Source organism: Acipenser ruthenus, chromosome 5 (assembly GCF_902713425.1).
Source record: "Acipenser ruthenus chromosome 5, fAciRut3.2 maternal haplotype, whole genome shotgun sequence".
Lineage (NCBI taxonomy): Eukaryota > Metazoa > Chordata > Actinopteri > Acipenseriformes > Acipenseridae > Acipenser > Acipenser ruthenus.
Window position 1 is genome coordinate 42,118,994 of NC_081193.1, and position 23,532 is coordinate 42,142,525.

At 39.0% G+C, this 23,532-nt stretch overlaps 1 protein-coding gene across 2 annotated transcripts in view; it reads left to right on the forward strand.

The window, feature by feature from the left end:
* Positions 1-1,526: 1,526 nt before the first annotated feature.
* The window catches only part of LOC117402942 (plasminogen-like), a 60,206-nt gene continuing 38,200 nt past the window's right edge, over positions 1,527-23,532 (forward strand). Inside the window, exons 1-15 of one of the 2 annotated variants that reach the window (XM_059024246.1) lie at positions 1,527-1,650; positions 2,683-2,818; positions 3,724-3,830; positions 7,720-7,834; positions 8,675-8,814; positions 8,999-9,119; positions 9,914-10,032; positions 10,358-10,520; positions 10,960-11,084; positions 11,503-11,662; positions 13,042-13,166; positions 13,581-13,743; positions 15,120-15,244; positions 16,343-16,505; positions 19,208-19,407. In XM_059024246.1, the coding sequence (XP_058880229.1) occupies positions 1,602-1,650; positions 2,683-2,818; positions 3,724-3,830; positions 7,720-7,834; positions 8,675-8,814; positions 8,999-9,119; positions 9,914-10,032; positions 10,358-10,520; positions 10,960-11,084; positions 11,503-11,662; positions 13,042-13,166; positions 13,581-13,743; positions 15,120-15,244; positions 16,343-16,505; positions 19,208-19,407 (2,011 nt within the window). In that variant the 5' untranslated portion in view covers positions 1,527-1,601. The remainder of the gene's footprint in view (positions 1,651-2,682; positions 2,819-3,723; positions 3,831-7,719; positions 7,835-8,674; positions 8,815-8,998; positions 9,120-9,913; positions 10,033-10,357; positions 10,521-10,959; positions 11,085-11,502; positions 11,663-13,041; positions 13,167-13,580; positions 13,744-15,119; positions 15,245-16,342; positions 16,506-19,207; positions 19,408-23,532) is intronic. The other variant, XM_059024247.1, reaches the window with a different exon arrangement.

A 23,532-nucleotide genomic window follows, 5' to 3' on the forward strand; every position in this document is an offset into this window, starting at 1 on the left:
CTACAATTTTAAATGTAAATGTTCGTAAATTAACATACCAATATATAGATAGATAAATAGATTGATAGATAAACATTTTGTCAGTCTATTTAGAATTTGAACACTGTAAATGTTCAAAACGCAGTATTCTCCAGACAAACACATATTCATCCATCTAAAAGGAGCCTAAAATGTAATCTTGAGCAATAAAGGGACATTTCAATTCTGTGACTCAATGTCTGTGTGCCTGTATACCACACAATAACAAAGCAGATAAGTTACTACTGTTACTCTACACATGCATGGAATGGTTATTTATTCATTTGAAAATATATCATATTTTATTATTAGAACTGAAGAACAGTTTAAAAGAAAATGTTTGTACCACTTTTGTGGGCTACTCACTCTTTACGATATTACCTGCTGGGTCATTCATTCGATCTCTTCACAGACCACGCCCCACTCAAGTGGTTAAGCACAATGAAGGGCAGCAATGCCTGGATGACTCGGTGGTATCTGGCATTGCAGCCCTTCATGTATCATATGATTCACCATGCAGGGATAGGCCGACAAAATGCAGATTATTTTTCCCGGGAGGGGGGTGTAATGGGAAAAGTAGATTTAGCCGAGTGTTCCTTCAGCTCCACTCTGAGCGGTGGGATATGTGACAGAAAAAGAACGAATCTTGGTTATAAATCTCCCTCCCAACCTGTAAGGACGCTGTGTAAAGGGAACAGTGTGCCCCGGACTTGATGGTCTGACAATTAATTCCCAGGGAAAGGTGGAAGTCGGACGTCTGGAAAGGGGGCGGAGCCACAGTACACCAAGTTATCGGGAAGCGATGTGGCAACCGCGGATTGGAGGAAAAACGGTTGCACTCGCTAACCAAGGGGGCGTGGCTGACGGTACAAAAGGGGAAGTGGCTAAGCGATCTGTTCCTTTGTTATGGTTGCGAGAGAAACCACTGAAGGAAAATAAAATAACCGTGAGTGTTTAGTGTTTGTTTGTTTTGTCATTTCTAATTGTACTCGTTTGTTCTCATTAGACGTCTAACATGTACTAGGAGCTGTCGCTTAAGGCCAGCACCAACCCGAACAACACTTCACCACTGTACATGAATAAATTGTATTTCACCACTTGCACATTAGCACTCACTCTGGACTTGTGATCGTGTTTGTGTCTTGGTGTGTGTTTATACTGGGTTTATTATTTCAGGACTGTTACCCATGGTTTAAAACAGTGCAATACACATTGCTGTGTATTGCCTGGGATTATTATTTATGGTCGCAACGACCTGGATTAGAAAACGGGAACCAATAAAGAATTGTTTGGACCGTGAACTCTGTTGTTAGTCATCTGTTTACGCATTACATCACTTCTACACCTGCGCACTGCAAACCACTTTGCCACATACCCTTTTAATGGTATATGCATTTTTAGCATAGGTAACAGTCAGCTTGACAGGAATCCCAGGTTGGATGAACACAACAAGTTTGAACTTTGGTCTGTGTCCTTGCTAGGACAATGATTGACTATTAGTAGTGTCTTTTTGTTTGCGAACAAGGGCCCATGAAAGGTACAAACATATAAGATGTCCTGGAAGTGCTGGATTCAGTGCCAAAATGGTTACCTGCAAAGCAGCGCTTGTACTTTTCACTGTTCTCCATTCAGGTATGTACATTACTGAAATGTGATGCATTGTGACCATTGTCAGTAAAATACATTGGGGTTTCATTCTAATAATTACGCAGTGTAATCATTTGTTTGGGGATTGTTCTTATTATGAAATGGGTACTGTCACAATTGATGGTATTTGATGTATTAACAATGTATGTAGGAAGTTGTATCTGTAGAAAGATATATCAGCTATAGTTTGCGTTGAATTAAACTATGTTGTATTACAGTATATGCAAAGACCAACATTCCCTGTTGATCCCAATGGGAACTAATTAAACTAATTAGGTTATGTTTCTCCTGTAGAATGGGTATTGATCTTAAAGCTCTGGAGTTTTGATTTCCCTATGTATCTACAAACCCATTAATTAAGAAACTGCAACTACTGTAACATAGCAGAATTTAAATGGAAAGAAAAACTACAATTGAAATTAAATAACTTTTGTTTAATAATTCCCAAAATAATAAAAATTGTATACGATATCCTTTCTTGAAAAGTTAAAGAAAATGGGGAGATTAAGAGCTTTTCATGGTCTACAGTATGGTAATGGCTCAAACTACAAAGTAACCCCAAAACAACTCCAGTTTTTGCTAAGAATACAATGCAGATTTTTTTTAAGGAAGAAAAACAGATTTAAATGAGTCTTAATAAAATGGTTTAGTTCATTAGTAATACATCCACCGCTATGTTATATTTAGGATGTTAGGATTACATTGTAATTATGGTTTCCTACCACTACCACTACCAGTTAAAACAAACAACAGCTGTGACAAAGATAGGTGATTTGTTTTGCTGTTTTATGCAGTAGTATAACATTCTTGAACAAAGTTATCATCATTTTTGTTGTTGTGTACTTTTAACAGTAGCCTAGTAAAAATCACGTCATAATTGAAATGTATTCCTTGGATAGATCTGCACTCAGATTTTAACAGCAACGTGTATGTTAGGTAGTTGTATTGTACATACTGTATGTAGCTAAGGAAGAGATTCATTTTGAAATCGTTACTTGTGTGTTAACTTTTTTTTAGTGACGGCCAGCACTTTGGATGACTATATAAAAACTGAAGGGGTCTGGATATTTGCTGTCCAGAAAAACTATTACACAGCAAAAACAAATCTAGAATGTGCAGAAAAATGCAATACTGAAACAAAGTTTACTTGCAGGTACAGTTTATTTTTGTATTTATAGTATTTTATTTTTTGGATCAGTAATGTAAGGTATTATAGTTTTGACTTCAAGGTTTATGTAAATAGATTACTATTAATAACAGCCCTGTCTATATCAATATGTTTGAAAATACCCCATGGTTTTTATATGCTATGATTAAAGAGTACTATACATAGCCTCAAATGTCATTTTCACTGTTCACCTTTCACCTTTCCTAATGAGTTTTAATCATTTTCCCTATAGCTATCGCAAACTTCTGGAGTCCAAGTTATTATTATTTATTCCTTAGCAGACGCCCTTATCCAGGGCGACTTATAATTGTTACAAGATATCACATTATTTTTACATACAATTACCCATTTATACAGTTGGGTTTTTACTGGAGCAATCTAGGTAAAGTACCTTGCTCAAGGGTACAGCAGCAGTGTCCCCACCGGGGATTGAACCCCCGACCCTCCGGTCAAGAGTCCAGAGCCCTAACCACTACTCCACACTGCTGCCCAAGTGCAGCAGACCTTTCAACTCTACCCTGCTAGTAAAGACCATATACTGACTTAAATAAGAAGACCATGTCCACAATGAGTAACTACTCCAAAGTGTTACAGGTTCTTGTCTTACTCCATTTTCATTTCACATCATGCTCACTTCATTTGTTTTTTCAATTTACATGTTACCATGGTAACACAACCCCACCAAGCCCAACACACATTATCCTACTGTATGCGTATCACAGAGGCAAATGTAAGGTGGGGTCACAATTCTGGTGGCACAGAAAGTGAAATATTAAATGGGCTCCTATAGAAATATTGTAAATTAGAAATAAAATCTGTGGACTACGTAGAACAGCAATACATCCACAGTGTACATCTTTTCTAACACTTTGTTTTTTACCCATTATTAGGTCTTTCAGATACACTAACAAAGATCAGGAATGTATAACACACATAGACAACAGAAAAACAGCACAGCTATTGCAAAGGAGGGACACAACTTTCTATGAGAAGAAAGGTAAGTGACATACTTTTCTTATTATTAAATTCCTGATAATTGCGAAATTCACAGTAAATCATGTCAAAAACTTCTATAACGTTAATGATTTAAACATTATTATTATTCGTATTTATTTATTTGGCAGATGCCCTTATCCAAGGCGATTTACAGGTGTTACAGGGCAGTACAGCATTACAATGCAAGGTCAATATTTATAGTAAATACAGTATAGTTTACAGTACGTGCAAATTATGCTACTAAAGTACAGTATGAATAAGTTAGGATTACAACAAGTTATCTCTACAATGACATAGTAGTAGTGTAATAGTGCAAGGATAGTGCATCAGCTGAGGATCCAGTAATGTGGTGCTTAGGTCAGATGAATACAGTACATAGGAGGAGGGGTAGATCAAGAAGAGATCTACAAGTGCAGTCTAAACAGGTGAGTCTTGAGGAGACAGCGGAAGGCAGTGAGAGATGGGGCAATCCTGAAGTTACATATACATAACTCTGGTTGTCAGTAAGTTAATAAAATAAAAACACCACCCCATTTTGTATTGAAGCAAGTGCAAAGGGAAAAGCCAATGGTGCTGTGAGGAATAAAACAAATGTAATGGTATAAAACATGCAACAAATTACTGTTTCCGAAAAGAACAACTAGTATTCTCTGAAAATGTGCCTTCTTTTTTTTTTACTTGATTCAAAACTGGGGTCAGAGTCTGTATCATACATTTTTGGTACGATTTGCTAAATTGTATTTCAACATACAGTAGTGCCTGGGCCAGCTGACCTTTAATGCCTCAACTTTGCAAAACTGAGGATCAGGGGATCAAAAAACATCTGCAGAGGGAGACAGCTGGACTTAGTTAAATTCAAGAAATATTCCGGCTGTGCTGTACACCCTATGGATGGCCAGGGCACAGTACATTTCCTTTTCCTGACATGAAGCCTTAAAAAAAATAGCAAACACTTAAATGAGAAAACAGATTGAAAGTTTTTTTTTTTTTTTTTTTAATTTATCTGTTGCCAATTATTTTTATTATTTTCTCCCAATTTGGAAATGGCCAATTATTTTTAGCCGAGGACACCCTGGCTGACCTAAACCCTCCCCCCCGGGCGACACTCGGCCAATTGTGGACCGCCCCCTGGGAGCTCCCCGTCCACGGTTGGCTGTGGAATAGCCTGGACTCGAACTGGCGACGTCCAGGCTATAGAGCGCATCCTGCACTCCACGCGGAGCGCCTTTACTGGATGCGCCACTCGGGAGCCCTAAATCGACTGAAAGTTAAACTTTGAATTGAATATGGTTTGTTCCCATAACAAACAAACTATTTAAAGCATTTGGAACTTGAATATTCAAGTAATTCTGTTTGAAACAAACCAGAATCAAAACAATTTGTTTAAATTAGCCGAAAACCTGTGTACCCACTTATTATAAAACTACAAACCTGTCCCGGATCTAAATAAGGATCTAAACAAGGAGTCCATATTAGTTATAACTGTGGAGAGAGCAGGTGATGCTACACTACTTTTGAATGTGATTGGCATTTGTAACTGATTGAGTAATCATGTGCTGCTGCTGTCTTCTAGTAGGCCCATGCTAATGTACATCTCAATGGGTTCCCATCCGGGTTAAATGAAAAACAAATGAAGTGAAGTGAATTTAATTGAATGAAATGTTCAGTGAATTGAATTGAATGAAATGTTCATGTGTGTGTGCGTGGTGATGGAAAAATTGTGTTTCATTGTTTAATTGAGTGATTGAGGTGTGACTGGAAAAGTGTGGCATGTGGCCAGGTGGTAACTGAATGTCCATTGCCCCTGGTCAAGCCCTATTATAAAAAGGAACAAAGAATGAATGTTTGAAAGAATGAGTGTGTATCCTGTGTGGAGAAAACTAAAATTATTTTGATATAGTTTTGTTAGCTAGATTATTTATTTGCGTGCCTTTTTCAACTTGTCTGTCACTATCTTCTTTTCTTTCGGAATAGGAATACTGTTTGAATGTACCTGAAGTTTATAGATAAGTTCAAGTTTGTGGACGTTGTTTTTCACTTTGATAGAAGCTGTGATCTGGACTATAGAGCCGGTGTAGTGTTAGAAAGTGGTACATTGTCAGAATGTGATATATGTACCAAAACCTGTCGGATTGCAAGTGCTATGCAGTCAGATTTTGGTACAAGTGCAATCAATTGTGATCTGATGGGTGTTTTTCTATCTGGGTGTTTTTCTAATTGTGATCTGATGGGCGCTTCCCTGCTTTCTTAGTGGAAGTTGTTTAGGCATGTGCGAGCAAGCGCAGTGTGCTGAGTACCACTACACAGGTAAGAATTTAAAGTTACTTTCAGCTCTGACTAAAGCATCTACTTTGACTTCAATTCGGGTAAAATCTGCCAATCTGATTTAGACATTGCTGGAACTGTAAATATACTGTGTTCTTAAATAGTAAATGTAGTATTATTTTTTATTATTTGTTTTGCAAAACAGAAACGTTATATTTCACTTTCATTGCATTTGCACTTTTATTAAGTCTGTAATACAATGATGCATTTAGGAGATTGTGCTTCAGTTCATTTGATTTCAGATGTATTTTTAATCTTTTCTCTTTTACACAAAAACATATTATATTTATGTATTTCACCTTTGTGTAGGTTCATAATGGAATAAAAAAAATGAAGTTCTCACAGACAGATTTCTAGGTTGACGCTGCACAGACCTTTGTTAATGTATTATTCCTGCATCCATAATAAATTGTTTTCATTTTGGTAAATGGAAGTGGTATTAAGTTATTCTGTCGTTCTTTTTTTGCTATCAATCAGTCCTTCTGTCATATCAGTCTGCTATATCTGCCTGTTTGACTGTAGGCAATTTTCAATTTGAGACTTTAGTGCCTAGTTTTACCCTGAATTTGCCAGGTTAATTCATTGATGTTGCTTGCAAACAGTGATGGCGTGTGCTGGGAATGAGTGGAGATTAGAAGCAAAGCACAGAATATTTAACACAGCGACTTTTTGACATGAATTAAGAAGCTCTAAAAGTATGATTATAACTTATATGATTATTCTTTTTTCATACATTTTTTTGTTTTCCGTAAACTGAAAATTATTAAGGTCACCAATGTTCTATTGTTTTCAATGCAAACAAATAAATTATATTGCAGAGATTCAGGGAGCTCAGCAAAACCAAATAACGTATTTTTCAAGAATGCAGTTTTGTGAGAATGAGTGTTCAATAATAATAATAATAATAATAATAATAATAATAATAATAATAATAATAATAATAATAACAACAACAATTGCTATGCGTGCTGGTTCTACACCAGCCCCCTACTTGTTAAAGGTCAGTGTTTGTTAGTCTGTCTGTTTTGGCCATCGTGCCTTTTGTTTTGTTCAGTGTTTTGTGTTTAAATCTTTTTTATTTATAATAAATTGGTGCAACAGCGCATTTCATTCACCAAAACTGTTGTCTGTCTATTTCCTGGCCTGACGTCACCACACAAGCCATCGTGTCACAGGCCGTGACTTGAGTCCAAGTTCGAGTCACGAGAAATCTAAATACAACACTTCACTTTTATGGACTCCGTCAATTGTTAACCTTACTGGTATTTGCTTTTTAAGCTTAAAGTTGCCTAGTAAGCAAACAAGATATGAGAGGTTAAACACACTCTAAAAGGTTTAGACAAACAAGAAGAGGTTGAATCGGCCCATGTCAGGATATTACTTGTTGCTCTGCATTGGACAGTCAATTTCAGTACATTCCTAATGCTGGAAAATCAAGAAAAGACCAACGTGGTTTCAGGTCAATGTGCTAATGTTATTTATACCTTTTATTTATTTATTTATTTATTATTATATATATAGTTCTATTTCCTGGTTTCCTTTTTAAGATGTGTACCTTTTTTCAGTTTACCTGATAGAGTGCATGGAAGACAATGGAGTGAATTATAGAGGATCCTTATCCAAAACCGCTTCAGGAAAAACCTGCCAACAGTGGGCATCCAGCACCCCACATAAACCAAAGTATGCGTTTCTTTTTTAATAATCTATCTGTATCAAATTTAAGACATGCATAGTGTGCTGTATATTTCACATGTTGCATATACTTCAACACTTAAAAAAAAAAAAAAAAAAAGGTATTTAAACTACATGCTGTGCACATTTTCTCTCACAGGAATACTGACCCTTTCTATTGAAATATATTTAAATAACTTATTAACTAACTAATTTTACTAAGCTCAGGGATATGTTTTTTTAAAAATTTTATTTTACATAAATCTTCCCCCTTTGTGTTTCCATTAGCCACAGAGTCTCAAGTGTGCAGTTTAATAAGAAACACATTTTATAGCAAACATGTATTTTAATTTTAAAACAGACATCTGGTACTATACTAAGTTCTCAGTTATCTTGCCTTGCAGAATATCTGCTACAGTTTGGTCATTTCATTCCAGCAGTGTCTTTTGGGTCAAAAGCATGTTACTGGCTGAAAGCATGTCAGTCAATAGGAAAAGCAGCTGATTGGTTATTGACAGGAAAGAAGCTAGTGAAGGGGTGGGGACAATTTCACCCTCTTGGTGAAAAGACGCAGAACATGCTAGAAAGTTTCTTTAGTATACTGCCAGATATCATGTTTTAAAAAGAATGCATGTTTGCTGAAACATGTATGGAACTACTCTGTTAGCTACAGTTACCTAAACAGCACAATATTGGCATTTGCCAGCAATAACACCTTATATGGCAAATAGTCACAGGCCTAGAATCGCGCTTCATGGCATTGTTTTTTATTACAGAAGTAATTCGAGTTGACCCCTCTTTATGTGTCAATAAGAGAAACCCAATAATAAAAGTTATAATTGTTTACAGTGTCACACCAACAACACATCCACATGCAGATTTGGAGTCAAACTTCTGCAGAAATCCAGACAAGGACCAAAAAGGACCATGGTGCTACACCACCGATCCAGAGTTGAGATGGGAACACTGCCAGATACAAGATTGCAATGGTACTGTTTTTCACACTGGTTTTTTTCAGTCTATCTGTCTTCTTGCTATATCTGCTTGTACTCTTTATGGTTTGATATCCAATAAAAAAAAAATTTCTATGTTACAACAATTTAGAAATCTGCTTTTGAAATGTGTATTTAACATAGTGCTTCCCTAGAATTGACCTTCATCATACCTTTACAGAGGAATGCATCCACTGCAGTGGAGAGGATTACCGGGGGAAAGCTGCAAAAACAGAAAGCGGCTATGTTTGCCAGCGCTGGGATTCTCACACTCCACACAGCCATGGATATCTACCAGATCTGTAAGTGCCAAGGAATGCAACTGACCCCAAATTAAACTTGTGTGCTTGGGACTGCGGATACTGCAGGCACTATTGGCTCATGTATAAACAGCTGGGCTGACTGGTATTTTTTTTTGTGAGAAAAACTACTAAAAAGTAGTAATTGTCTAGTTTATCTTCATTTTGGAAATGCAGATTACGTCATTGATAAATCTTTATGAAAATATTAAAAAATTACAGTTAAAAGTTTCTACTGAATAAGCATACTACAATATTTGATTTTCCAAGACCATTAAGAATGTATTGGAATTGCACTGTCCAAAGCAGAGCCACTGATAACCAGGCATGTTTCACAGTTTAGTTAAATTCCTGATGTTCAACTGCAATACAGTGGCATTACAATGGCAATGCAATGGTTTTGTGCAAAGGGGCAACAGTAGCACAAGCACAGCTACAGTTGTGAGTGAACCATTGGTAAAATGTTAACACACTGGTAACATTTTCATAATTTGACATGCCAATGGTCTCACAATGGTATGAAGCAAAACATACTGTACTGGCAATCAAAGCTATATTTGTTCTACTGTATCAGGACCATATGTTCCAAAGCCGTTGTGTTGCTGCTGCAGGCTCTGTTAATGGTATCCCAATAGTATGTTCTTAACTTTTCTGTAAGAGCACATGTTGGTGTTTATTGCTTAATTAAAGAATAAGTAAATACATTACCATGGTCTTATGCTAAACAGTAAATACGTCAAAAATGGTAAGTCATGTTGAGACTTCGACTGAAGGGTACTTGTTTGTTTCGTCGTTAGATTCACAGATAAATCCTTAGAGGAGAATTACTGTCGGAACCCTGACGGAAAGCCTCGGCCCTGGTGCTTCACAACCAACCCTTTAAAACGTTGGGAGTCCTGTTCCATCCCCCGCTGTGGTAATGAAGCTTTTCTCACACATTCCACTTCTGTACCATTAACAATCTGAATGTTGTTGGTGAACTCCAACACAAAATATTAAAGGATATGCTACAGTCTAAATGGTTATTTACAGTTGACATGATCTCTGGTTATGACAGAAGGTCTCCGGTGTCCTCTCACAAGCACTTTGGGTAGGGAAAAAGAACTACAAAGCTTCTGAACAGCTCTGCCCCTCAAGCAATTCTGCTGGTGATTCAAATGGTGCTTTTATATTTAGACAGCCCCATTGAGAACTCCAAAATAAACAGACATTTAAAAAAATAACAATAATATCTTTTCTAGTTACTGAGCCTCTTACCATCACCCCGGATGTGACTTGTGTAACTGGAGATGGCAGTTCTTATCGAGGAACCATATCTGTGACAGAGAGTGGAAAAACATGTCAGGCCTGGGATGCTCACATTCCACAAAAACATTTAAGAACTTCAGAGAACTATCCCTGCAAGTAAGCAGACTTGTCAAATGAACCCTTTCTTTTAGCATAGCCTCTGATGTTGCCCAGCGAAAACTTACTGTAGAAGAGGGCCAACTTATGATGTGTTGCAGCACTGCACGTAGAATTAATTCATTAACCAGTGGCCCAGACACAAAATGCACTTCTTTAAATATTTAAGTAGTAATTATAAAGGAATCATAATTCTTGATGGAAGCCATTTAACAATCATGCTTATTCATGGTAAAACCTGATCCTTTTGATTATACATTTCGATTCATGAGACAGTTCACACTGTAAACCATAAAGTCGTCATCATTCAAAATTTTAATGTGAACATTGGACTGACTTGAGTATGCTTTTGGATATCCCTATTTAAAATGAAAAGTTTTATTTAAAGGTGAACCAATGAGATATTGTAATAAAATAATATGCTGTGCTCTACTTTCAGAGGACTTGAAAAAAACTATTGCCGAAACCCTGACAATGAGAGAATGCCTTGGTGTTACACTACTGACCCGGCAACTCGATGGGAATACTGCAAAGTGCCAAGGTGTGATGCTCAGCCTGAGACAGGTATGGACTGTATTTATTACATTATTTACCGTGAAAAACAAAACAAAAAACATGCATAGAGGATATATTCATGGGGTACTGTAGTCGAATAACCAAAGCACTCTGAAAGGGTTTGTGTAGGTGGTTTACAGCCACCCTCATAAGTGGAATTAGCACAGGACTCAGAAAATGACTTTATTTAGATCAAGCTGCTCATCTGGTTAGCAACCTGGCATAATTTGGAACAGTGTTGATTTGTTCAGTTATTCTGACTTTGGATTTGAAAAACTACAAGGTAGATTCTAATGAGATTCGATAATAATACAAAAAAATCCCTCAGGAATGTGAATGCAAAAAAGTTAATCAAGGCTAGATCTCGCAACTTGTCGTATAATGTAAATATATCTCTTTTGTTTAAAAATATATAATTTTTCATTAGGGGAAGAACCAGTTGTTCCCCCTGTTTTGGACTGCTACGTCGATAATGGGAAGACATATCGTGGCATAACATCGGAGACCACCAGTGGGAAGAAGTGTCAGTCCTGGAGCAGCATGAAACCCCACAGTCATAATAAGACCCCACAAAGCTTCCCAGATGCGTATGTGCTTTCACTTACCAATTACAAACCTGTTTTGAAATTCAAAATGATGGCACACAAATACACAAAGGTTTACAGCAACTAAACATATACTGTACAGTTGGACAAACCAGTTATCCAGGACCATGAAGGAGGTAGTTATCTATTGGTCTATCTCACATTTATTGGTCAAGGCTGAAAGAACACTTCAAACTATAGGAATGTGTGCCTTGTATACTGTAGTTCAGTCAGGGAACTCATGCAATAAACATTTATTACAGATTAGACGCAATAACACATTTATGCATATTATACATTCTTGGATAACACATTTAACATATAATACATCTTTGGCCTTTGGCCTCGCCTCAGGGAACCCCTGCCCATACATTTTTACGCTGATAAGTGGAGAGGCTGACTGTAGGACAGCCATGGGCAGGGGGCAGGATAGCTGCCCTCCCCCTTAAACAAAGTCATAAAGGTGGAGGCTGGGGAGGAGGAGGCAAACTCTAACTCGCAGCAGGGAGGTAATGGATCAGGCAAGATTTGAATCCCTTCCTTGACAATCATTGGACAAGTAATTATGTTATTAGTGATGAAGTAGTCCTATTTCAATTGAGAATTGTCTGGTTATCAACACTTAATAAGCTTGATTTGATTGACTGATTAAATATGAGTTCCCTGCCTGAACCACCACTTTGCTTCATTTCTTTTATAGTTATCTATCATCCAGACCATCAAACAATCCCAGCTAAAACTAATAATCAAGAAGAGTGTTTTCTTAGCCTGGCAGGTCCAACCAATATACTTAGTTAATACTTTGTATAAGATGTCATCTTATGTAATTTAGGCAAGAGGTTCTGGCTGCTCAAACTGCATGAAATGAGTCTCTTATACAATATAATTAGTATTAACTTATCACACAAATGAAGATTGTACTCAGGAATAGCTTTAAAATGAAAAATATTTGGCGTAAAATGGTTTTGCTTTTGGATATCCCTTGTATATTACACAAAAATGCAAGTAAGCTGAATCAAGGAAGATGAGTTCTGCACATAGTGAATCAGAATCAATGGCTTTCATCAATATTCAAAGTACAGTTCTCATGCCTGAAATAGGTTGTATCTAAATGAATGATAACTAACACTTTAAATGAAATTTCTTACTTATTAGCATGAGCAATCGTTTTACTATTCCCCTTTTTAGTATGATACAATGTTGGTTCATTAAGGTCACATGGCTTAATTGCAGCTAGACCATCGGATCAAACTTGACCATTAGTCCTGGAAGTGTTTAGGAACCCAGAGGAAACAAACATTCCTATTTAAAATGAAAAGTTTTATTTAAAGGTGAACCAATGAGATATTGTAATAAAATAATATGCTGTGCTCTACTTTCAGAGGACTTGAAAAAAACTATTGCCGAAACCCTGACAATGAGAGAATGCCTTGGTGTTACACTACTGACCCGGCAACTCGATGGGAATACTGCAAAGTGCCAAGGTGTGATACTCAGCCTGAGACAGGTATGAACTGTATTTATTACATTATTTACCGTGAAAAACAAAACAAAAAACATGCATAGAGGATATATTCATGGGGTACTGTAGTCGAATAACCAAAGCACTCTGAAAGGGTTTGTGTAGGTGGTTTACAGCCACCCTCATAAGTGGAATTAGCACAGGACTCAGAAAATGACTTTATTTAGATCAAGCTGCTCATCTGGTTAGCAACATGGCATAATTTGGAACAGTGTTGATTTGTTCAGTTATTCTGTCTTTGGATTTGAAAAACTACAAGGTAGATTCTAATGAGATTCGATAATAATACAAAAAATCCCTCAGGAATGTGAATGCAAAACAGTTAATCAAGGCTAGATCTCGCAACTTGTCGTATAATGTAAATATATCTCTTTTGTTTAAAAATATATAATTTTTCAGTATGGGAAGAACCAGTTGTTCCTCCTGTTTTGGACTGCTACGTCGATAATGGGAAGACATATCGTGGCATAACATCGGAGACCACCAGTGGGAAGAAGTGTCAGTCCTGGAGCAGCATGAAACCCCACAGTCATAATAAGACCCCACAAAGCTTCCCAGATGCGTATGTGCTTTCACTTACCAATTACAAACCTGTTTTGAAATTCAAAATGATGGCACACAAATACACAAAGGTTTACAGCAACTAAACATATACTGTACAGTTGGACAAACCAGTTATCCAGGACCATGAAGGAGGTAGTTATCTATTGGTCTATCTCACATTTATTGGTCAAGGCTGAAAGAACACTTCAAACTATAGGAATGTGTGCCTTGTATACTGTAGTTCAGTCAGGGAACTCATGCAATAAACATTTATTACAGATTAGACGCAATAACACATTTATGCATATCATACATTCTTGGATAACACATTTAACATATAATACATCTTTGGCCTTTGGCCTCGCCTCAGGGAACCCCTGCCCATACATTTTTACGCTGATAAGTGGAGAGGCTGACTGTAGGACAGCCATGGGCAGGGGGCAGGATAGCTGCCCTCCCCCTTAAACAAAGTCATAAAGGTGGAGGCTGGGGAGGAGGAGGCAAACTCTAACTCGCAGCAGGGAGGTAATGGATCAGGCAAGATTTGAATCCCTTCCTTGACAATCATTGGACAAGTAATTACGTTATTAGTGATAAAGTAGTCCTATTTCAATTGAGAATTGTCTGGTTATCAACACTTAATAAGCTTGATTTGATTGACTGATTAAATATGAGTTCCCTGCCTGAACCACCACTTTGCTTCATTTCTTTTATAGTTATCTATGATCCAGACCATCAAACAATCCCAGCTAAAACTAATAATCAAGAAGAGTGTTTTCTTAGCCTGGCAGGTCCAACCAATATACTTAGGTAATACTTTGTAGATGTCATCTCATGCAATTTGAGTGAGAGGTTCTGGCTGCTCAAACTTGTGAAATGAGTCTCTTATACAATATAATTAGTATTAATTTATCACACAAATGAAGACTGTTTGCATGAATAGCTTTAAAATGAAAAAGTATTTGGCGTAAAATGGTTTTGCTTTTGGATATCCCTTGTATATTGCACAAAAATGCAAGTAAGCTGAATCAAGGAAGATGAGTTCTGCACATAGTGAATCAGAATCAATGGCTTTCATCAATATTCAAAGTACAGTTCTCATGCTCGAAATAGGTTGAATCTAAATGAATGATAACTAACACTTTAAATGAAATTTCTTACTTATTAGCATGAGCAATCGTTTTACTATTCCCCTTTTTAGTATGATACAATGTTGGTTCATTAAGGTCACATGGCTTAATTGCAGCTAGACCATTGGATCAAACTTGACCATTAGTCCTGGAATTGTTTAGGAACCCAGAGGAAACAAACATTCCTATTTAAAATGAAAAGTTTTATTTAAAGGTGAACCAATGAGATATTGTAATAAAATAATATGCTGTGCTCTACTTTCAGAGGACTTGAAAAAAACTATTGCCGAAACCCTGACAATGAGAGAATGCCTTGGTGTTACACTACTGACCCGGCAACTCGATGGGAATACTGCAAAGTGCCAAGGTGTGATGCTCAGCCTGAGACAGGTATGGACTGTATTTATTACATTATTACCGTGAAAAACAAAACAAAAAACATGCATAGAGGATATATTCATGGAGTACTGTAGTCGAATAACCAACACACTCTAAAAGGGGTTGTGTAGGTGGTATACAGCCACCCTCATAAGTGGAATTAGCACAGGACTCAGAAAATGACTTTATTTAGATCAAGCTGCTCATCTGGTTAGCAACATGGCATAATTTGGAACAGTGTTGATTTGTTCAGTTATTCTGTCTTTGGATTTGGAAAAATACAAGGTAGATTCTAATGGGATTCGATAATAATACAAAAAAATCCCTCAGGAATGTGAATGCAAAAAAGTTAATCAAGGCTAGATCTTGCAACTCTTGTTGTATAATGTAAATATATATCTTTGTGATGGATGCGAGTGGTGTGTGAATAAATAACAGTCCTGAAACAGTATTTCTCCCAAAAAAACGACTGTGTTTATTAAAATAAACCTCCCCTTTACCTGCGAGGGTATTGGGGGGAACACAGCTGGCTGACAAACAAAAATACAGAAACAAACAGAAAGTGTCCACAATGAAATCCCGAGTGTCCTGTGCATGAAAGTGCTCTGTAATCCACACGGGGTGTGCTGATGTTGGTGAAGGGAAGGTAGTGCTCTGTGGTCTGGAACTGGCTCCGTGGCTGCAGTCCCGCGCTCTTACTCCGCCTCTGAAAACACACAACAAACAACACGTAATCCAAAAAACACAACGCTCCAGCTGGTGGCTCAGTTTCTCAGTGCAAGAGGAGGAACTGACGTAGCTGCTTCCCCTTTGTACCCAGCAAACTCCTCCCTGCAGTCAATGCGTCGCCATGGTTTCTCCAATGGAGGGCTGCCCCGCAGCTGACTGCAATGGAATCGTCCTGACTACTTGCAGCTACGCGCCCCTCCTAATATGGTTACCTTCCGGCTTCCACCTACCACCAAGGTGGCAGATCTAGGAGGCACCTTACCTTCCCCCTTACACAGCGCCCTTTCTAATCGGGAGGGAGATTTACAGCATCGATCCTTTCTCTCTCTATCACAATCTTGTTTCAAAATATCTAATTCCCTGTATGGATTTTTTTTTCAGTATGGGAAGAACCAGTTGTTCCTCCTGTTTTGGACTGCTACGTCGATAATGGGAAGACATATCGTGGCATAACATCGGAGACCACCAGTGGGAAGAAGTGTCAGTCCTGGAGCAGCATGAAACCCCACAGTCATAATAAGACCCCACAAAGCTTCCCAGATGCGTATGTTCTTTCACTTGCCAAATACAAATCTGTTAAATGTGACTGAAATTAAAAATGATGGCACACAAATACACATAGGTTTACAGCAACTAAACATATACTGTACAGTTGGACAAACCAGTTATCCAGGACCATGAAGGAGGTAGTTTGATTGATCGATTGGTCTATCTCACATTTATTGGTCAAGGCTGAAAGAACACTTCAAACTATAGGAATGTGTGCCTTGTTGTGAACAGGATGGCTGTAGGGCTGACGTCAGACCAGAAACACAGACTCAGGAAGTAGCGGGGTGAAACTGAGGCGCTACGGCGCTCAGTATTTTATTAAATAATAATCAAACAAAAGATTTAAACAAACACAAAACAAAAGGGGCATGTTGGCCAAACAAACAGAAACAAACAAGTATCGTGCTGGTTTTTAGCCAGCATGATTAGCAATTGTTTACTTTGGACTAGTTTTTACCTCCTAACTCCTCACTCGTTCTCCACTCTCGAACACCCTTCCAGTAATGAGCTTGGAGTGGATCTTTTATATCAGTGGCTGGAGCCTTAATTACCCATTAAACAATGACCCTATTAAGGCTCCAGCCACATTCCCACAAGCTTTTACAGGGATGGGGATTCAACCCCATCCACACCAGCTACACTTTGAGACCAGCTTTTTCGCTGAGACGGGCATTTAGTGTCTAAAGGGCGGAGACCATGAGTGTGTATGTGTGTGTGTATATATATATATATATATATATATATATATATATATATACACGCACACAGTGATGCACAATGAAAATGCAACAGTCCTCCTTTTACCTCAGTAGCTCATTAGGCACATTCATAATATTAATTACATTTTAAATAGTGAGCAGATAGGTTTGTTGATTGTATGAGTAGTATTGTTCCTTGGGATAACAAAATACTGAGCTCAAGTCATGTGATTTAATAAAACGCCAGGTGCTCAGTGTTTGGTATTTGAGTTAAAATTGCCAAAATGAATTGATTAAGAATCTGTATAAATGGCCATTCGAAAAGACATGATTTCAATTAACGCAAGAACACTGAAAGATACGACTATGTCCGCTTAAGTAATGAAGATTGCTTGGCTGCTATCAGCATGATTGAAGGCGGCCTGTCTGTGAGAGAAGTTGCCCGGAGAATGAGATGTTCTGCTTCAACAATCAGCAGACTAGTCCAGAGAAACCAGGAAACCGGCTCTGTGAGGGACAGGCCACGTCCTGTAAGGCAGAGGGTCACCACACCAGCCTAGGACCATCACATCCGACTGATCTGTCTGTGTAATGGTTTTCAGACTGCAGACTGAAGTAAAAAAAAAAAAAAACTATTTTAAAACTCTTCAATACAGCACAGGAAAAGATGTAAACAACAGGATTTTAAATAAACCGCTCATTCACTGGAAATTGAGATACCGGTATCCTGAAATGTGACGTCACTTGGTACAAGCAGCGTGTTTGCCATACGAGACTGACCATGATTGTTATGTATAGGGTTTGTTGTATATAAACTTGACTATACTCTGTTTGTATTTTTAGCAGTATTAGCAATACAATATATATATATATATATATTTTTTTTTTAATCCCACTCTCGCTATATGGAAATTATTATTGATATTGAACGATATCGATATCCTATCAAAATTTCAATATTGGTGCCCCTCCCTAATAATTAGTATTAACTTATCACATAAATGAAGATTGTACTCAGGAATAGCTTTAAAATGAAAAATATTAGTCATACAATGGTTTAGTCCAGAATCAATTGCCACAGTACCTGAATGTGTGTAGGCCTACAGGTGCTGTGTCGTGTTGAGGCTATTTATTGAAAACAAAAGTTTAGCTGGAGAAACTTGCACCAGTAGCATTAAAGAATTAAGCATTTTGTACCTAGTTATTATTATTTGTTTATTTAGCAGACACCTTTATCCAAGGCGACTTACAGAGACTAGGGTGTGTGAACTATGCATCAGCTGTAGAGTCACTTACAATCACGTCTCACCTGAAAGACGGAGCACATGGAGGTTAAGTGACTTGCTCACAGTCACACAATGAGTCACTGGTTGAGGTGGGATTTGAACTGGGGACCTTCTGGTTACAAGCCATTTTCTTTAACCACTGGACCACACAGCCTGTTCAGATTGTAGCGATGTCATTTTCTTAAAGGTACCAAGTATGTTTTGTTTTTTTTTTTTGATTTTTGAATATTAAAATTAAGTGTGGTGTTCCATGCACGGCCTGACACCTGTACACAGGATAACATGTACTGGAATTTCAGCAAATACTGTACTTCACAGTGATTGGTTGATTTCAGGTAGGCAATTTATAATACACTTGCAAATTATTTATGCTATAGATCTAATAATAGTCAGCAGGTGGGTTTTGAGGTATTTTGGATGAACAGTTTGATGTAAAAAAAATAAATAACTGTGCCTGTTTTGTTCACCCACCACCCAGACAAACATTTTGGCACAGTCACAACACAGCAGTAGCTATTAGTCAAAAAGCTTGTCAAATATATAGAGTAGTTAACAGAGTCAAGTCTCTGTTAATCTTGTAGTGAAACCATTACAGCAGGCTTTACTGATCGATAGCTGACAACAGTTGTCAGCTAAGACACGGTTACAGGGAGATTCTAAAGCATTGTAAACATAAGCAAAACATATTAAAAAATACATTTTCTGGTTAACAGGGATCTGAGGAGAAACTACTGCAGGAACCCTGATGATGACAGGGCACCCTGGTGCTATACCACCGAACCCAGTGTGGAACGGGAATACTGCAACATTACCAAGTGCCCAAGTGTGCCATCTCATGCCACCACCATCAAAGTCAAGCTTTCTGTTGAGCCTTCAAAACCAGAAGAACCTCCACAAAAGCCTTATGCTAAAGGTGATGGGTCAAGTGTTGTTTCTCAACATCACACGTTTCCTATGGACTTTTGTGATTCAATCATTATTCCTGCATACATTCATTCACTTTGCTGCCGGCAGATAATGGAAAACAGGAAACGCACAGTATGTTTAATGCATTCAAATGTCTTCATGAGGCACATTCATTAGCATTGGCACTGTTTCCACTAAATAATGCATTAATCATCCTATTGTACTACAATATTATTCTACTTTAGAATGCATAGTTGGCAATGGAAAAGATTACAGAGGGACAATGTCAACTACTGTGCTTGGGGTAACGTGCCAGGAATGGGCCTCCAATATACCACACCATCACGAGAGCTTCACTCCTCAGACCCACCCTGATAAGGGACTTGACTCAAATGTAAGTGTCTGAATCACAGCTGAACTTCTCTAGAAAGAGTGCGGGGAAACAGCATAACCACAAGTAATTCAGTAACATGCATCCTCTCTATGGCTGTAAATTCAAAATCAGAGCTATCAGAATGACAAAAAAATGACCATGCGGTCTATCAAGTGGTTTTTAGACCAAATGTCATTAGGTAATCCAAATAAGGAGTTAGTGTCATGGTAAAGTAAATAATAGTCATCAGCGATCGATCGTTATATTTTTATTTACCCGACCAAATCTAATGGTTAATGATGTTTTTTATTCTGATGGGAATACTGCAAAGTGCCAAGGTGTGATGCTCAGCCTGAGACAGGTATGGACTGTATTTATTACATTTTGTACCGTGAAAAACAAAGCAAAAAACATGCATAGAGGATATATTCATGGAGTACTGTAGTCACATAACCAACACACTCTGAAAGGGTTTGTGTAGGTGGTTTACAGCTGCCCTCATAAGTGGAATTAGCACAGGACTCAGAAAATGACTTTATTTAGATCAAGCTGTTCATCTTGTTAGCAATGTGGCATAATTAGGAACAGTGTTGATTTGTTCAGTTATTCTGTCTTTGGATTTGGAAAAATACAAGGTAGATTCTAATGAGATTCGATAATAATATAAAAAAATCCCTCAGGAATGTAAATGCAAAAAAGTTAATCAAGGCTAGATCTTGCAACTCTTGTTGTATAATGTAAATATATATCTTTGTGACGGATGCGAGTGGTGTGTGAATAAATAACAGTCCTGAAACAGTATTTCTCCCAAAAAAACGACTGTGTTTATTAAAATAAACCTCCCCTTTACCTGCGAGGGTATTGGGGGGAACACAGCTGGCTGACAAACAAAAATACAGAAACAAACAGAAAGTGTCCACAATGAAATCCCGAGTGTCCTGTGCATGAAAGTGCTCTGTAATCCACACAGGGTGTGCTGATGTTGGTGAAAGGAAGGTAGTGCTCTGTGGTCTGGAACTGGCTCTGTGGCTGCAGTCCCGCGCACGTACTCCGCCTCTGAAAACACACAACAAACAACACGCAATCCAAAAAACACAGCGCTCCAGCTGGTGGCTCAGTTTCTCAGCGCAAGAGGAGGAACTGACGTAGCTGCTTCCCCTTTGTACCCAGCAAACTCCTCCCTGCAGTCAACGCGTCGCCATTGTTTCTCCATTAGAGGGCTGCCCCGCAGCTGACTGCAATGGAATCGTCCTGAGTACTTGCAGCTACGCGCCCCTCCTAATATGGTCACCTTCCGGTTTCCACCTACCACCGAGGTGGCAGATCTAGGAGGCAGCTTACCTTCTCCCTTACACAGCGCCCTTTCTAATCGGGAGGGAGATTTACAGCATCGATCCTTTCTCTCTCTATTTCACATATCTCACCCCTCAGAGTAATGCCGAAGGAACACTCAGCCAACTCTACGTTTCCCAATGGTCCCCCCTCAAAAATAAAATCTGCATTTTGATGCTCCTTACCCGCACGATGTTTCGCTGTATAGTGGAAGGGTTGCAGAGCCAGATACCACCAAGTTATCCGGGCGTTATTGTCCTTCATCGTGTGTAACCACTTTAAAGGAGCATGATCAGTGATAAGAGAGAAAGAACGCCCCAACAAGTAATAGCGAAGAGCGTGAGTAGCCCATTGCTGCCCATTTAATAGCTAAATATTCCTTCTCGATGACGGAGTAGTTAATTTCCACCCCCAGACCAATGTGGGAGGCATCAGTCTGCAGGATGAACTCTTTGCTGAAATCTGGTGAAATTAGAGCGGGAGCTTGACAGAGCCGCTTCTTAATCATATCAAATGCCTCCTGACACTGCCCTGTCCATTTAACTAATTTTGGAGCAGCCTTTCGGGTGAGTTCGACTAGGGGGTTGACTATGGTGGCATACTCGGGGATAAAACGGCGATAATAGCCGGCTAACCCCAGTAGTGATCTCACCTGTGACTTGGTTCTCGGGATTGCCGTCTCCACCAGCGCCTTGACTTTGGAGGTGATCGGCTTCACCCGACCATTACCCATAACGTAGCCAAGATATTGGGTCTCTTGTTTGCCAAATGCACACTTGCCCAGTTTGGCTGTTAGCCCCGCCTCTCTCAGAGACTGAAGGACAGCTAAAAGTCTAACAATATGCTCTTCCTAGGTGGAGCTAAAAATCACCACATCATCAATGTACGCGACTGCGTACTGATGATGGGGAGCTAAGACCTGGTCCATCAGTCTCTGAAAAGTGGCTGGAGCTCCATGCAACCCGAAGGGCATGGTCCGGAAATGGAACAAGCCATCTGGGGTAGAGAAAGCAGTTTTCTCTCTTGAGCTCTGAGTGAGTGGAATCTGTCAGTATCCCTTCGTCAGCTCCAAGGTCGAAATTAACTGCGCCTTACCAAGTCGGTCGAGGAGCTCATCCACCCAGGGTATTGGATATGCATCGAACTTGGAGATGGCATTAACCTTTCGAAAGTCCACACAGAACCGAGTGGAGCCGTCCTTCTTTCCCACCATCACAATCGGACTGCACCACTCGCTGTGGGAAGGTTCTGTGACTCCAAGCTTGAGCATATCCTCCACCTCCTTGTGGACAGGACCCCCTGCGACTCTCCGGGATCCGGTACGGTCTCTCTCAGACCTTGACACCTGGTGGAGTAATAATAGCATGAGAAATAACATTAGTTCTGCTGGGCAAGTCAGAAAAAACATCACTAAACCTTTGCACCACCTGGTGGAGCTCACGTTTCTGATCCGGAAGTAACTGTTCCCCCATCGGAATATGAGTTGTAACTGGTGGATTGACAGTGGGACCAAAATCCTCTTCTACACTGTCGCCTGCTACATATAGGGCCTCCCTTTCATTCCAGGGTTTTAGCAAATTAATGTGATAAATTTCAGTCTTGTTCTGGCGATCGGGTTGTCTAATTTCATAATTCACATTACCAATTCCCTGTATCACCCCATATGGCCCCTACCACTTAGCATACAACTTAGATTCCGATGTGGGAAGTAGCAACAGTACTTTATCACCTGGCCGAAAGGTCAGAATTCTTGCTTGTTTGTTGTACTGCTGCTCTTGGCGATGCTGAGCTAGTTTTAAGTTCTCTTGTGCCAAACGACCAACCAATTCCAGGCGGTCTCTTAACATGATTACATACTTGACTATGTTTTTGGAAGTTTTTGTTTGCTCCTCCCACCCTTCTTTTACAAGATCAAGAATGCCCCATGGTTGCCTCCCTTACAGGAGCTCAAAGGGAGAAAACCTGGTTGAGCTCTGAGGCACCTCTCTTACCGCAAACATTAGGTAGGGGAGGAGTTTAGCCCAATGTTTCTGTTCTTGGTTAACAAACCGCTTCAGCACCGCTTCTGTTTTAAAGTCTGATTAAAACGTTCCACCAAACCGGCCGTCTGTGGATGATAAACAGAGGTTCGAATTGACTTAATTTGCAATAATTTATATAATTCTTTCAAAAATTGTGACATGAAGTTCGTTCCGTGATCCAATTTCTTTTGGAATCCCTACTCTCGTTATAATCTGTACTAACTTTCGAGCAACTACTGCGGCACTAGTGGATCTCAATGGTACTGCCTCTGGATATCTAGTTGTGTAGTCCACCACTACCAAAATGTGCGTATATCCAGAGTCAGTCTGGGTCAATGGACCCACTATGTCCATAGCAATGTGATCAAAGGGAACTGAGATCAGGGGCAGTGGGACCAGCGGGGCC